Below are 14,719 nucleotides of genomic sequence, written 5' to 3'. Positions count from 1 at the left end.
AGACAGGGGGACAGCGTGCATGTGACAGACAGGGGGACAGCGAGCATGTGACAGACAGGGGGACAGCGAGCATGTGACAGACAGGGGGACAGCGTGCATGTGACAGACAGGGGGACAGCGAGCATGTGACAGACAGGGGGACAGCGAGCATGTGACAGACAGGGGGACAGCGAGCATGTGACAGACAGGATGCAGGTCGGAGGAGAAGGCAAACATGGAGCCTGGAGAGCAAGAGTGTTTTCCGGATAGACGGACAGGTCAGAGGCAGACAGGCAGAGGCGGACAGGCAGAGGCAGACAGGCAGAGGCAGACAGGCAGAGGCAGACAGGTCAGAGTGGCGGGATGGATACCACAGCAGAGTCAGGTGACTGCAACAAAGATACCTGCACTGCTGTCAGCTGCATCTTGGACGGATGGACGGTTGGGTAGATGGAGCAATGGAGGAACGGAGGAATGGTGGAATGGTGGGGCACGTAGCAGGTGTGTAAGAGCGTTGAGTGTGACAGCAAAGTGTGGACAGTGACAAAAAAGAAAGAGAAAATCCAAAACTGCTCTGAACTACATATGACAACACAGGACAGAATTTCGCTGTGGACTATAACCTGTGCATATCGACCTATGCAAAACACACACAGAGAAACACTGCAAGCCACAGAAAGACACAGAAAACTGCCTCCGGACTTGGAAAGAATCGTCTAGACACAGTAAACACAAGAAGTGTAAGAGTCCCATGAAACGGTATTACAGACCACGAACACTGAACTGACTGCACTGTGAGCTGTTTACAACACTAACTTAAAACTGAGTAAAAAGTCTTTAGGTAGGTAGTCTGTGCAAGCTGTACAAAGATTACAGTGAAGAGATGAGCAAAAATACGTTGATGTATTTTTGCGTGTCTGTATCTGTCAACACACTGGATCTCCAGGTGCCCTGGAGCCCATCTGTGTTTGTGTGCCTGTGGGCTGAATTTGCGTGTCTCTGTCTGCGTTTGGCGATACGGTGCGTTGCCCGGCTGCCCGCACTCGCCCGGGCTATGCCGCGTCTCCAGGCGTTTACCTGTGAAGGTGTAAAATCCGTTCAGCCGGGTGGAAACGGAAGACGTGGTGAGAGAGGACAGAGAAAAGGGGGGCGGACGGTCACTGGACGAAGGAAAGGAAGCAGTAGATAGAGCGGGGGGGGCGGAGGAAGGGGAGGAGGAGGACTCAGAGGAGGGAAAAGAGAAAGGCAGAGAGGAAGAGGAGGATAGGGAAGCTGGGGAGGGCGAAGGTGAAGAGAGCAGGGGGATTGGACTAAGGGAAGAGGAAGGAGCAGTTCTGTAGGAAGTGAGAGGTGTGGCATAGGAGGGCGGAGATTCAGGAGGGGGTGCTGGGGACAGAACGTCAGAAGTCCGAAAGGCTTACGGAGCGGCACGGATACAGCAGTTACACCGGAGGATGGGGTTACAGAGAGAGGCCAGATTTTAAAATCCGCAGAAGATGCATGGAGAGAAAGAAATAAACAGAAGGAATGGAAACACAATCAGAAAAGCAAAAGTAACAGGAAAAACACAGCAAGATCAAATAAAAATAAATACAAACAGAAACTGCTTCAGCGACCTGAGACCAACCAAGCTCCCCCCCCCCTCAGCACCCCCCAGTGGTACCTTGCACCAGAAGGACGTATTCTCCTTGGCCTTGGCCGATGCCATTGTCGGCCTGACAGAGGTACATCCCGTTGTCAGACTTGTTGAGGAGCTCGAAACGCAGGAAGCTCCCGTCGACCTTGGCCAGCAGGGGGAGCTCTCCATCCTTCTTCTTCCACTCGTAAGAGGTGGGCCTGCCAGGGACACGGACGGCGGCGGCACGTGAGAAGCCCAGACCCGGGTGACGAACAGGGGCCACCAAATCACACTGACCGCCTTATCACCAGAGGTGTGGCACGGATGGGGGGCGACGGCATTATATAAGAGGAGAGCTGCGGGAGACCGTCATGTGGTTACAGAAAATGTCAGTGCACGACGCAGGCGGGGAGACCAGCGCCGCAGGCCGCGGCTAATCGTGCGGCAGACTCTGCCGTGCGCTTTCACGCTCGCCGCCCGCGAGCTGCCAGCCCCGAAATTGCTTTATTGGCTCGACAAAAGATGTGGTACGTCAGACAGGACTGCTGGAGTATTTAAATTACACGAGACCAAAAGGAAACGAGATAATCCGTCCATCTATCTTCCATCAGCGCTGATCCCCTTTAAGGAGGTAGAGATGAGGATCTTATACTCTGGGGGGGGGGGGCGAGGTGTGTAAATCAGGGTATGCCGATGATGGGATGCCTGGAGAGCAGACTGCATGACCACACGGTCGCACGGCGGGAGAGTTTAACCTGAACCACAGGTCACAGAGCCCTGTACAGCACTGAGAGGCGGGATGCATTACCGCTTGCTGTCAATCACCATTCCATCCAATAGAAAGCTGCGGGCTAACCAATCACCGACAGCGCACGCTGACCCCACCCACCACAGGCTTCCAGGTTCCATCTCGTATCACAGGACAGAGCAGAGCCTGTCCCGCAGGACCAGAACTTAACGCAGACGGGGGAGGTAATCTGGTGCTTGGAGGCGGGATCAATAAGGCAGAGTGCTGCAGAGGGCGGGGTAGGCAGGGAGGGCCACACCCCCCGGCCACCAGGGGACCCCAATCGCGGATCTGCGTGCGACATTAAAAGCCTGCGCGGTAAATGGGTTATAAGATGCGCGCGGTATTAAACAGTCGGTATTAAAATAGCATCTGCTCAAATCTAATTGTTGACTGCATGGCTAAAGTCTCAAGCGTGACTCTACACTGGTGTCTGTGTTACCGCCGCGGTAATGAAAAGCGTGAGAGGCCAGTTAACACGCCGTACTTGTGTGTTCGAGGCAGGATTATGTTCCAGACACAGTGGGAGCTGGTAATTACAGCTTGGGCTCGGCCGGATCGAGGAGGCCGGCCTCCATCTTGGCTGATCTCAGTCCCTCCGCACAAGTTTTTTGTTATATTACTGAAAGACACGTGCATTCATTATTTCTGCATGGCCTGATAGATCCATATACCGTGTTTCGAGTCGCACAGTGAGAGGTGAACATTAACAAACTGCAAATGCGCACATTTCTACGGGGGAAACAAAATTACACAATTCTGCAATGCAACCTTTCAGGCGCTCGGAAGGGTAATCTCCTATAATTTAATTACATTCCTCATGTAAGTTGCTAAATGACCGCTAAATGACAGGGAAACCGGGTAAAAACTTCGAACCAAATGTAATGAGGATGTAATATGATACTCGGCCAGTAGAGGGAGCCGCTTGCCAAGCTCAATTAAGCTCGAATGGCCCTATCAGTAGAGAAAAAGGGGAAATGACTGCGTACTGGCATTAGAGGCTCCATTAACCATGGAAAGAGCACATTTTCATTTGGTCATTTTCCTTAGCGTGAGATTAGACTCACAGGCCCAGAGAATGACTGATGGGCTCCGCCATGACTTTTGATTCAATCTTGGCCACTTCGTCCTCTGTCACACTGTTCTTCTGAAATGATTCTGCCAAGGTGAGCAACTTGTGAAGGTTACGGGACCCCTGGCACCGCGTCACGTGGCATTTTGCGTATTTTCCCACCCCGGCCCGCCCCATACCCTACCCCCCCGTCCATATGCGGAGATGCTGAAGGGAAACGGCTGGAGGAGGATGGAGGTGGAGTGGGGGGATTTGAATGGGGGGGGGGGGTTTGAAAGACAGCTGAGGAGCTGGTGGAGCTGTCGCTATGGCGTGGCGGGAAGGGCAGAGTCTCTCGCGAAGAACAGAGGGGAGCGAGGAGGAGATGAAGAGTCCCGAGATCAATACAGAGCAGCTCATTCATAATGCAGGAGCGCCGGGGCGCGGGAGCCGCGGGGCCCAAGAGCACCTCCTGTATTCTCACGGAGCGGCGGCGGCCCGCGGGCCAGGGGGCGGGTTTGGCGGAGGGGTGGGGGGGATCTTACTCTGGGTTTCCGATTCCCACGCACTGCAGCAGGAACTTCTCTCCCTCCCGAGGAAGGTCGCTCACTGGCCGGATATTCACATCGGGGGAGTCTGAGGAGGAGACAGGAGGGAGGGGTTTGCGGGGTCTGGGAGGGGTCAGGGTGAGCAGAGACCCCACCCCCAGGCAATGCATGCAGACCCCGTCCCGCCACTGTCCCCTGGTAGTGCGAGACGCATAGACCCTGTCCCCCAGAAATGCACGACGCACAGGCCCCCGCCCCCCCACGCCCCGCCTCCGGGGGCCCTTACACTGCACAATGAGCTGCCGCTCTGTCCTCTTGTCCCCCTCGGCCAGGGCAGGGTGGTCCACGGTGCAGGCGATGGGCGCCTCGTTGTCGGCCCGCGTGACGGTCAAGTGCAGCTCGCTGCGTACCCTGAAGGTGCGGTCGTCTGGGTCGGGCGCCACGTCTTGCGGCTGACCTGCTTAGAGGGACCGGGAGGTGGTCGGCAAGCTGGGCCAGACCACCCGCACACCCCTCCACTGCTCCGAATGTGGCCTCCCTGGGCACCCCCCAGTGCTGAGCTATTGGTCCGCCGCCCCCCCCCCCCTGCCATTTTCTAACCCCCCGTTCTCTTTTGTGCTTCCTTTCGAGCCTAAATAACTGCCAGCGCTCGTTTGTCGAATATTAATTACAAACGAATGAAAGCCCCGATTTACCGCGGGCCAAAATGAAAACGTGGCCGTTTTTAGTAACCCGCGGCTCCGCTGGCCGACCCCGTGACGCCGGCTAATCGCGGTCCGGGGGCAGAGCTCACCTCCGTCCGGATCCACATCTGGCAGCTAGACAGTTAAACGGAGTCCAGCTGGTCCTAATTCAGCTCACATCCTGAGCTTCGCGAACAGGTCGAGGCTCCACGGTAATTTTAGCACGCGCGACTTGGCTTGAGTCTTCCGGAAGTTTTCCGTGCCGCGTCCCTAATGCAGACACCTACCCCTTAAACTGCTGACACACTGTGACGTGGTTGTTTATGCGAGCCTCCTGCCAGGCTCCTGGGATGGCGTCCCCCCCCCCTCCTTTTTATCTAAGGGATTTTCAGCGCGAGACGCCAGAACCGCTTGTTGTGGAGTGCAGGAATTTAATTTGGCATCTAAGTTAGGACCAATAAATAAAAACCAACTTAATTAGGAAAATAGCTGGTGCTCAGTCTGGTTCCCCATGTCCCTCCATTAGCCCAAATGAATACTTTTATCGCCCCCATGATCGCAGGCAGCCCTGTTCCAAGCAGCCTGAGAAATATCGATATGAGGAGAAGAGGAAAATATATCGGATGGCAGAAGGTGAGCGGGGTCGTGTTGGAGGGAGACTGCACGCCAGGGACGAGCATCACGGCCAACAGCTACCTGATCGCTGGTCTCCTTAGATGCCCCCATCTGGATTCCCACAGGGATGTGGATATCCAGCCGAAATCAAGCCTGAACTAGCGGCTGCTGTAGCTTGTTTATCTGTTACGGTGTGTGGAGACGCGTACATGTGACCGGCCTGCTCCTATCGGGAATGTGTCCCAGGAGCTCGTGTGATCGGCCATCAGTGACTCACAGCACTCACAGGCTAAAACCGACTCGGCAGCGCCTCCTGCTGCCTCAGGCTGCCAATCGCAGCACTTCCTTGCCCCGGGAACCACACCCCCTCGCTCACCCTGTATCTCCTCGTGGCCTCTGTACCAGCGTAGTTTGGCTGGCGGTTTGCTCCCAGAGCTGGTGCAGGTCAGGGTGATTCTCTCCCCCTCCAGCACTGGCTCCTCATACCCTGATAGCTGGGGCTTCCCAGGGACACCTGAGAGAGAGGCAGGGGGGGGGGATTGTCAGTCTGTACACGTATGACTATTATAGATAAAGAGACACACCAAGCGCTAGGAAGAGCAGATAATCAGACCGAGGAGGGTGACTGTGACTAGGAGCAAGCAGACAAACACATTGAGACAGGGGGTGACGTAGGGAGGCAGACAGACAGAGAGAGAGAGAGAGAGAGAGAGAGACAGACAGAGAGAGACAGAGAAAGACAGAGAGAGAGAGACAGACAGAGAGAGCGAGAGAGAGACAGACAGACAGACAGAGAGACAGACAGACAGAGAGAGACAGACAGACAGACAGACAGACAGAGAGAGACAGACAGACAGAGAGAGAGGAAGGGTGACGTAGGGAGGCAGACAGACAGACAGAGACAGACACCCAAACACAAAGACAGACAGACAGAGACAGACAGAGAGAGAGGAAGGGTGACGTAGGCAGGCAGACAGAGACAGACACCCAAACACACAGACAGGCAGACAGAGACAGACAGAGAGAGAGAGACAGACAGACAGAGACAGACAGAGAGAGAGAGACAGACAGAGACAGGCAGAGAGAGAGACAGACAGACAGAGAGACAGACAGACAGACACAGACACCCAAACACAGAGACAGACAGACAGAGACAGACAGAGAGAGAGAGACAGACAGAGACAGATAGACAGAGACAAACAGAGACAAACACACAGAAACATACACAGATGGAGAGACAGAAACACACAGAAACACACAGACAGTGACAGTCACCCAAACATACAGACAGAGAGACACATAGAAACTCCCAAACATAGACAGACAGAGCCATCCAAACTTTCAAACAGAGACACAGACACACACACACACAAAAATACCCAAACATTAATAGACAGACATACATAAGAAAGCTTAGATAAAGAGACAGACAGATAAACAAACAAAACCCCAAATGCACAGATAGAGAGGCAGGCCGCACGCACACACCCATCACGGTAACAGTGGCCCGGGCCGTGCGCACGGGCATGGTGAAGATGGAGCAGGTGTACTCTCCCTCGTCGGAGAGCTGCACGTCCGAAATGGTGATGGACAGCTCAGTGGGGGTGGACCGATGCAGCTGGATCCGGTTGTCTCTCAGTGCTGCGGAGCGAGAAGGATGGACAGGTGTGAGCCCGGTCCCCTCTAAGGGTTCCTGCATATAAAGCCACTCTGTGGCTGGGCACTGATGCATCATCGGGAGCGGGTGGGGCACAGAGGCACTGAATTCCTCCTCATGACGATCGCGAGGGTCTCTCTGGTGTTACCTCGAGTGCCTCAGTAGGTCTCTGGATCACCTTCTGCTCTCTGACGCGTGGATGAACCCAGGGACGGTGCCACCGGGGTTTGCCGCATTAAAACCGGCTGTCAGTAGCGGTTGCTAGCAGATGGTTTGAAGGTTGCGGTCATAGATGTCCGCCTTATATATCCTTCGAGACGAAGCGTGTTTGCTTAAGAACCCAGAATGACAGTGACTGTGAAGATAAAACGTTGGCGAGCCGCTTACATATCCTCAGAGTGGATTGGAGGCCGGAATTAGATGACTCTCTGAATAGGAGGGCCGGTGATTATGAAAGGCCTCTGTCTGAACTTGCACCTCTCTCGCTTCATGATGACCACTCCTCAAACATGGGGGTCGGCCTTGCTCGGTCATTTTAAACGTGGACCATTTTATCCTCTGAATGCGTGTGTCACCACCGCAGCGTGAACGTCAGCCGCTGCGTCTGAGGTTCACTCACCAGGTGGGTGTCACAATCAGTCGTGCGTGCGCGTGCACGTGTGTGGCTCACGTCGTGTCGGTGAGAGACAGTCTGTTTCTGTCGATGACGTTAGGCAGCACACGTGAGACTGCGTGTGTGTATGTGTGTGTGCGCTCGTGCTTTTGTATTTGTGTCGAAGACAGACACACATGTTTGCCGTATTCAGGAAGCAGTCAAAGAGCTCCATAGCAACACTCCCATTGAAGCTAACTGCATTGCATGGTCACTGTAACGCGTGGGTCGTCTTCATTACATCAAAGTACTCATGACAGATAAAAATCAACTCAAAAAATATTTTAAGAATATTTGACATATTTAAAGAACCAAAAACTATCCATTACAGGGTTCAAGACTTTAGATATTTTTTGTCCCATGCAAGGTTATACAGTTAGATGATAACCTGCAGTGAAATGCAAGGTGGTCAACTCCGCCATAATAACAACAATAGAGATGTCAATAAAAGAATAAAACATAAAAGAATATAATAAATATGCATGATAAATGTGTAAATAAGGAACAGAAAGCTCTGCTGAAACAGACAAGAAAAATCGATGATGTGTGACATGGATCAAATGAAGTGCAGTGAGGCTGCAGTCTTCCTCCGGCAGCAGGGAGCACAGGGCAGGGGACTCCCTGGATGGGGCGCCGGGGCAATGCAGTCTAACAGGACAATTCCCCCGATTGCCTTTCCGGCGTGCAGGGGAAAACCCGGACAAACATGGGAAGACATCGTGCTAGGGGCAGGATTCAGGTATAAGGCTCAGTGCTACCCACTGGACCAGAATACCACCAAAAAAAAGTAACAAATTTAATTTTAGCCCTAAACGGTGTTAGTGCGTGTAAGTAATAGTGACGTCACCTCCAAATCGCCCTCCCTCCCCAGCTCTCTCGCTCACCGCCATACCCCCCCCTTCCGCAATCTCACCCCTCTTCTCTCCGAAGTAGAGCGTCTGCTGTGCCGTGTTGGACCACTGGAGGGAGGAGTTGTCGTTCTCCGCCACCTGGCAGGTCAGCGTCACTGTCCCACCTACAGCCACCGTCTCGTCGGAGGTCACGGGCTGGAAGGGGTCATCCTCTGCAGGGCGCGCGCCGGGGGACACAGCGTCACAGCGGGACTCCGGTCACAGGTGTCCGGCGCACACACACACTCATTCTTTATTTCACCAAACGCATTTAAACTTTAATGACCTATTAGTTCGATCGTTATTTTTTACGCCAAAACACATAAAAGGTAAACATTTTTGCATTTACGTAACAAATACGCGAAACGGTAATTAAAATATTGCCTCGTAATTAACATTTAATAATATGGTCGTGGTAACCTTCACAGACTTACTGTACTCTAAGCATTTTCACTGTAGCTAATCGGGCTGATTTGGGCTTTGACCCACATGGGTATCCTGGAGCCCGGCGTGCTTGTCGTGGGCGCAGAGTACACACCCCTCCGCCCGCTGACAATGTTACACGTCTGTCAAGCGCATGATTCCTAAACTGACTTACAAAGAGCGCGGCTGCGCACCGGAGTGCGGCGCCATAATCCGCCTGACAGCTGCAGCCGGCTCCTGTCACACCTACAAAGTCGGCTGGAATTTGAATGCAAATTTAAGTCTGTCATCAGACCGGTATGGTGCTTCGACAGATACATCGAGTATAAATTAGAGAAGGAATACCCAAAAAATCAGACTTAATTAAAGCGAGAGAAGTGCCTTCCTCTCCTCTCCGAGACACACATCTATGCAAAGGCTTGCGCGCGCGCACACACACACACACACACACAGCTGTGAGATCATGGAAGACAGCGGTATTAAAAGCATCGCAATTTTCACGTCGCAGAAGTTGCAAGTGAGAAGTGAGAAATCCGGGGAACACTGAGATAGAGGAAGATGAATGTCGGAGAAGAGCGGGAAAGGGGGAAAGAAGAGTGAGAGGTAAGGGCGGGAGGGACGGGCGCGGGTAACAAGAGCAGGAAAGGAACTCCATAAATCCAATCCCCGATATAGACAGTGAGAAATAACAGTTTCCCTTCCCCACTTATTTTCTGCTCTCGTTTGTCTGCTCCATCTCTTTTGACCTCCCCCCATCTGTCGCAGTCCCCCACCTCACCCTTGCTCGCTCGTTCCCATAGCCACCAGCACGCCACGCGCCCCCCCCCCGTCTCGAACCGACGGAGACATCGCGTGCCTTAGAACAACAGCAAGGGTCGAGGACGTCAGCGTATCCCGCATTAATCCTTATTAAGGGTAATGAATCCCTCACGGCGCGCTTCTGCTTTTATGTGACAGTGGCATAAAAGCGCGCGTAAAGCAGCGCCGACGGTTCGCTATAACAAATAAAGAAAACGCCCATCATCCCCAAATCAATACCCTTAATTATAACTATTAAAGTGCCATGCTTAAAACGTGTATTAAATATTTGATTTTACACGGAGATGAGACAATAATATTTCCTAACGGGTGACTGATTAGAGGAAGAGTCTGCAGATAACCGTTCAATTAACAAAAAAAAAAAAACGTTATAAATAACCAGCGACTAATCCCCCTGCTGTCCTATATGTCACCCCCCCCCCTCCCGGAGTAAGCTGCTATACCCTCTCTACCCTTCTGGCTGCCTGTTTTCTCCCTCCACCCTGCTCATCTCTGCCTAAAGCCGGCTACCTTTTCCCCTCCCCTCAGAGGAGCCGGTAACATCATGCCAGTCTCTCTCTTATCCTGTGGACTGCAACTCCAGACAAAGGCACACACTTCTTTTGTTTATTTTTTTTATTTATTTGTTTTCCTTTTCCCTGTCGGTAGTTGTAATGCTCCAGTGGATCCATCTTTTAGCCGACGCAGAAACCCTTCGTGTCACCGTGTCCAAAGTTCCCCTAATCCAGATGGACAATCAAACGCCGGCTTGGTTTTTAAATAGCATTCTGCTAATTACACAGGCCCTGCTCCCTTCCCCGTAGTAGCTCTGCGGGATTCTTAGCCTGGTGAGTCTTGTCAGTTGACACCCCCTGTTTACCAATAATAAATAAAAAAATAAAAAATAAATGAGCAAAAAAAAAAAGCCTGTCTGACCTGGTGGCCATGAAAATGTGTGACAGTACAGTAAAAATTACAGGGACGCAGAATGCTAATAAGCAAAAGTAGCAGGCAGACAGTGACGATGATGCAACAGAAGGAACACCCTTATTAAAATCTCTGCTATCACCTCCTAGCCAATCGCCGCCCAGCTTCGTATTGCTGCATTGTCTGCTGAGAGTTGGTCTCCCTTCGTGTTCTGGCTAATCTATAACAATCCACAATCCATCACTCTTCCAGTGCAGAAACGCTCCGCTTTGATTTATAAATTATGCACAGTGCCGTAAATGGCCTTTAGCAACAAATGGCACCGTTGCTCTGCTTAAATTAAAAAACAAACAAAAAAAAACCCACAGATAATATAATGGCCTGCTTTCCCTATTCCTCCCTCCTCCCAATGCCCCCCCCACCCCCACCTGTCAAACAGTTAGATGATGCTTGAAGCCTGTGAGTGTAAAACACTCTGACAGACACCCTACCCCTCTGCCCTCCTCAATGTTTGTCTGGTTGTGTATGAAAGATAGATATGAAAAGATGGAGAGAGAGAGAAAGAGAGAGAGAGAGAGAGAAAAAAAAAGAATCTTAATGTCACACTTCTTGGCAAAAACTCTGAGTTTTCCTGCCAATAACCCACTTTAAGGAATGAGAAGTCAATTATGAAGAGGAGAGGGCAAGGCTGCAGTTATGCGGCCGCTTTATCAATCATGGGAGGGAAAGCCTGTGACTGCAACTGGCCACAGTGCTCCAGGCTCACACCTGCACCTGCACCTGCACCTGCATGCCGCAGCGCTCTCACGGCGACACGGCGCGCCGCGGGTAACGAGCGGGGAGAGGCCGCCGCGGGCCGGGAGAAAGGCAGGAAGGAGAGGCGGCGGCAGGAACAGGACAGCGACACTGTGAAAACATTTAAGAAAGAATGGATGTTGCCTAGCAACTGAAAAGAACACCCGCGCAGTCGCCAGGGTAACTAGGCTGACCTGCAAGCTGACCTTACAAATACGGAAGACCTGGTCAATCTGTCACTCGTTCGTACTTTATGCATAGAGACAGAAGTGTCCCCCACAGCGGCGCTGTCCCCACAGATGGCACGGCCACATCCCGGTCACAAACATCACTTTCAAGCTGCAGGTCAGTTTCCACCTTCTGCGCAGACGGGAGGCATTTCAGCATGTAGCCGGACGACGCACGGAGGCTTCCTGTGCCGATGGGTCCCACGGCAAAAAAAAACGCTGCGGCGAATAACGAAGTGGCTGATTAAACGGCGCCACCGACAGAGGAGCCTGTGTCGTACTGGCTAACGACCTCCTCGGCCCAGCGTCTAATTAGGGTGAGTTCCAGCGCATTTGCGCTTTAGCCTGAGTGAAGATAACCCCTTCTGCTCCATCTGGGGACCTACATACCAGGGACACAAGCAGATGCTGTGGTGTCTGTCTATGAGTCTCTATCTCTCTGTCTCTTTGTCTCACTCTGTCCCTCTCTGACTTCCTCTCTCTTTCTCTCCCTCTCTCACCATCTCTGACTGTCTCTTTCACTCTCTCTGACTCTTTGTCTCTCCTTCGCTCTCTCTGCTCCCTCTCAGACTTCCTCTGCCTCCGTCTCTTTCACCCTCGCGCTGACTCTGTCTCACTCTCTCTCTCTCTCTCTCTCTCTCCATATTTCTCTCTGTCTCTCTATCGCCTGACCATCTCCCTCACTCTCCCTCTCTGTCTCTCTCTGTCTGTTTTTGCAGATCATTCCTTATTAGCTTGACTAACTTTCTTCTGACAAGCGTTGACCAAAGTAAACTCTCTGCGGTGTTCTTGGCTTTTTAAAGCTTGTTTGTCATCTTGAGGAGAAAATAAGAGGCCTCTTTCATATCTGGAATTCGGTGCAGTGTCAAAAACAACACAAGGCGGCCGCCCTGAGGAGCGAGGAGGAGGGGCAGTCTAGCTGACCTCTCGTAGTCGCCATGTTTTCTGTGGTGGCAGGCCTCTCTGTTTATTGCCTTTTCCTTCATGTTTTTCATTGCGGTAATGTGTTGAGCTTTTTATTAGGTCCCAATAAGTGAGGTAATTATGTGTACTGGTGCGGTTTTGTTTGCACCAATGAGTTGCTAATGCTGCTGTGCTACATCTCGGGGCTGTTTTGTGTTAGCGTTAGCGTTAGCACCGCAGGCCTCAGGTCTGCTGATACTAATATGCAGCTGCTGCGTTTTTTGCTGCACAATACGTTTGATTTGAGCATCATATATGCTTTTATGCTGCTCAGTATGGCACATGCAGGACACAGCTGGCTCCCAAACAGTGGCGCAATCCATCACAACCCAAATTCGGGGCCATCGCATCGAACGGGTAATTCCATATCTAGACGCAAATAATCCATAACGAAAAACAAACAAAACACATTTAACAGGAAGACAGAAACAACAGAATGTTCTAGAATGGCTCAATACGGTGTAAATAAAGTAGCCCGTGACGAACAACAGTGTAAAAAAAAAAGGAACGTAATCCATCACTTCAAGACCACCGCAAATGGCCGGGTGGAACTCAAGTGCCTCCACAGCCGAAAGAATCCAAAAAAAAACCACAGCAGATTGTCGACAGCACAGGGCAACAGTGGGACAGAGAGAGAGACCAACATCTAAGCCATTAACGTTCTTCCTGGGGGGGCGCCTGACTCCATGCTACAGGGCCCCATCCCTCCCCCGTTTCCCTCTCTCACTCTCTGTGTTGCAGGAGAGTACGTCCCAGAGGATACCACCAGGAGAGCAGAGATCTTGGACGGCACGGATCTCCTCCGTTCTCTGTGATCCTCTCCTCCTTCTTCACCCTTCTCTCCGACAGTGTTATCTGTCCATTCCCCTTCCTGCTTCCCTGCTCTCTCCCTCCCCCACCCTCACCAAATATAATTGGCACCCGTGGAGCAGGCGCCGTACTACGGAGACTTAACGTCAACGAGACGTACGGCACTGTGGCAGAACAAAGGGAACTGCAGGGGATTATGGGTGCACCCACATCTGCACGCACACACACACACACACACACACAAAAAAAAAAATGCACACAGACAGAGACACACATATGTGCACTCACAGGCAGACATGCACACGCAAACACAGACACTTGCAGACACAATAGCCAGGGACACACCCCCACTGGCACCGCCTCCGGCAACGCCACCCCCTCCCCCAGCATCTCCGTGCTCCACCCTCTCCACGGCCCCCACCCGCCATCGATCCCCTCCTCCACTCCCTCATTACACAGCTAGCTGATCAGCAGCTTGTGAGCTGCGGTGACCCTCTAGGGACGGAAGGAAGAGAGATAGAGTTGGAAGGAGAGGAAGATGGGGGGAGCAAAAAAGAAAAGGGATGGACAGTTACTGGGCAGGTAGGGTGGTGCGGGAAAAGGTTGATATCCGTCAGAATAAAAGAGCTTGCCATGGAGGTCTAGGGAGAGGACTGGGGAGAGAGGGAGTGAGGAAGGAGACAGGGGTGAGAGCGCCGCATGCAGAAACTCCTGCCTGGTGCCGTCGTTTCTCCACCACGGGCGTCTTCTGCGCTCATCAGAGCCATCGGAGGGCGGTCTGACCAACGCTCAGCCTCCAGAGGGGCTCACGCAAAAGGGGGAACGTGCATAACATAATAATAGGCTAAATAATGTTATTAAATAATCATATTTTCAGTGATTGTGTACAACCACATTTCATCTGAATATGTAGTATTGGCCGTAACGGTGCGCGTATTCTTCGTGCACCATTTGGTACATTATTTTCGCTTCAGAACGCGCAATGAAATGAATGAATACATTTCCTGACACAGATAGAACCTACATTCACAAGTAAATGTTCAACACGGAAAGCATTATTCTAATCGTGGCTGCGACTTGGTTATGACTAATGCTAGCTACAGTCAGTCATAATCGCCGATTTCGGAACATTTCGGTTTCCCAATAAAGTGCACCGGTACCGGAGAGAGAGTAGTTAATCAGACTGAGACTGTTATACCGAACCCCCATATATTGCTGGAAACACATCCAACGTGCAAACTCATATGGAACAATCATCCAAGTGTGTGTATGACCGGAGAAGGCAGACGTCCTCTG

General features: G+C 51.9%; 1 protein-coding gene across 3 annotated transcripts in view; it reads right to left on the bottom strand.

The window, feature by feature from the left end:
* Positions 1 to 14,719, bottom strand: part of cadm3 (cell adhesion molecule 3) — a 31,946-nt gene that overhangs the window by 7,128 nt on the left and 10,099 nt on the right. For 2 of the 3 annotated variants that reach the window (XM_023791126.2, XM_023791127.2), the window contains exons 3-9: positions 8,504 to 8,653; positions 6,770 to 6,922; positions 5,658 to 5,795; positions 4,270 to 4,440; positions 3,981 to 4,071; positions 1,643 to 1,815; positions 384 to 404 (exon numbers count right to left, since the gene is read on the bottom strand). In XM_023791126.2, the coding sequence (XP_023646894.1) occupies positions 384 to 404; positions 1,643 to 1,815; positions 3,981 to 4,071; positions 4,270 to 4,440; positions 5,658 to 5,795; positions 6,770 to 6,922; positions 8,504 to 8,653 (897 nt within the window). The remainder of the gene's footprint in view (positions 1 to 383; positions 405 to 1,642; positions 1,816 to 3,980; positions 4,072 to 4,269; positions 4,441 to 5,657; positions 5,796 to 6,769; positions 6,923 to 8,503; positions 8,654 to 14,719) is intronic. The other variant, XM_023791128.2, reaches the window with a different exon arrangement.

Source organism: Paramormyrops kingsleyae, chromosome 4, assembly GCF_048594095.1.
Source record: "Paramormyrops kingsleyae isolate MSU_618 chromosome 4, PKINGS_0.4, whole genome shotgun sequence".
NCBI classification, from domain to species: Eukaryota; Metazoa; Chordata; class Actinopteri; order Osteoglossiformes; family Mormyridae; genus Paramormyrops; species Paramormyrops kingsleyae.
The sequence above is the reverse complement of the archived record's forward strand: the minus strand, read 5'-3'. Positions and strand labels throughout refer to the sequence as shown.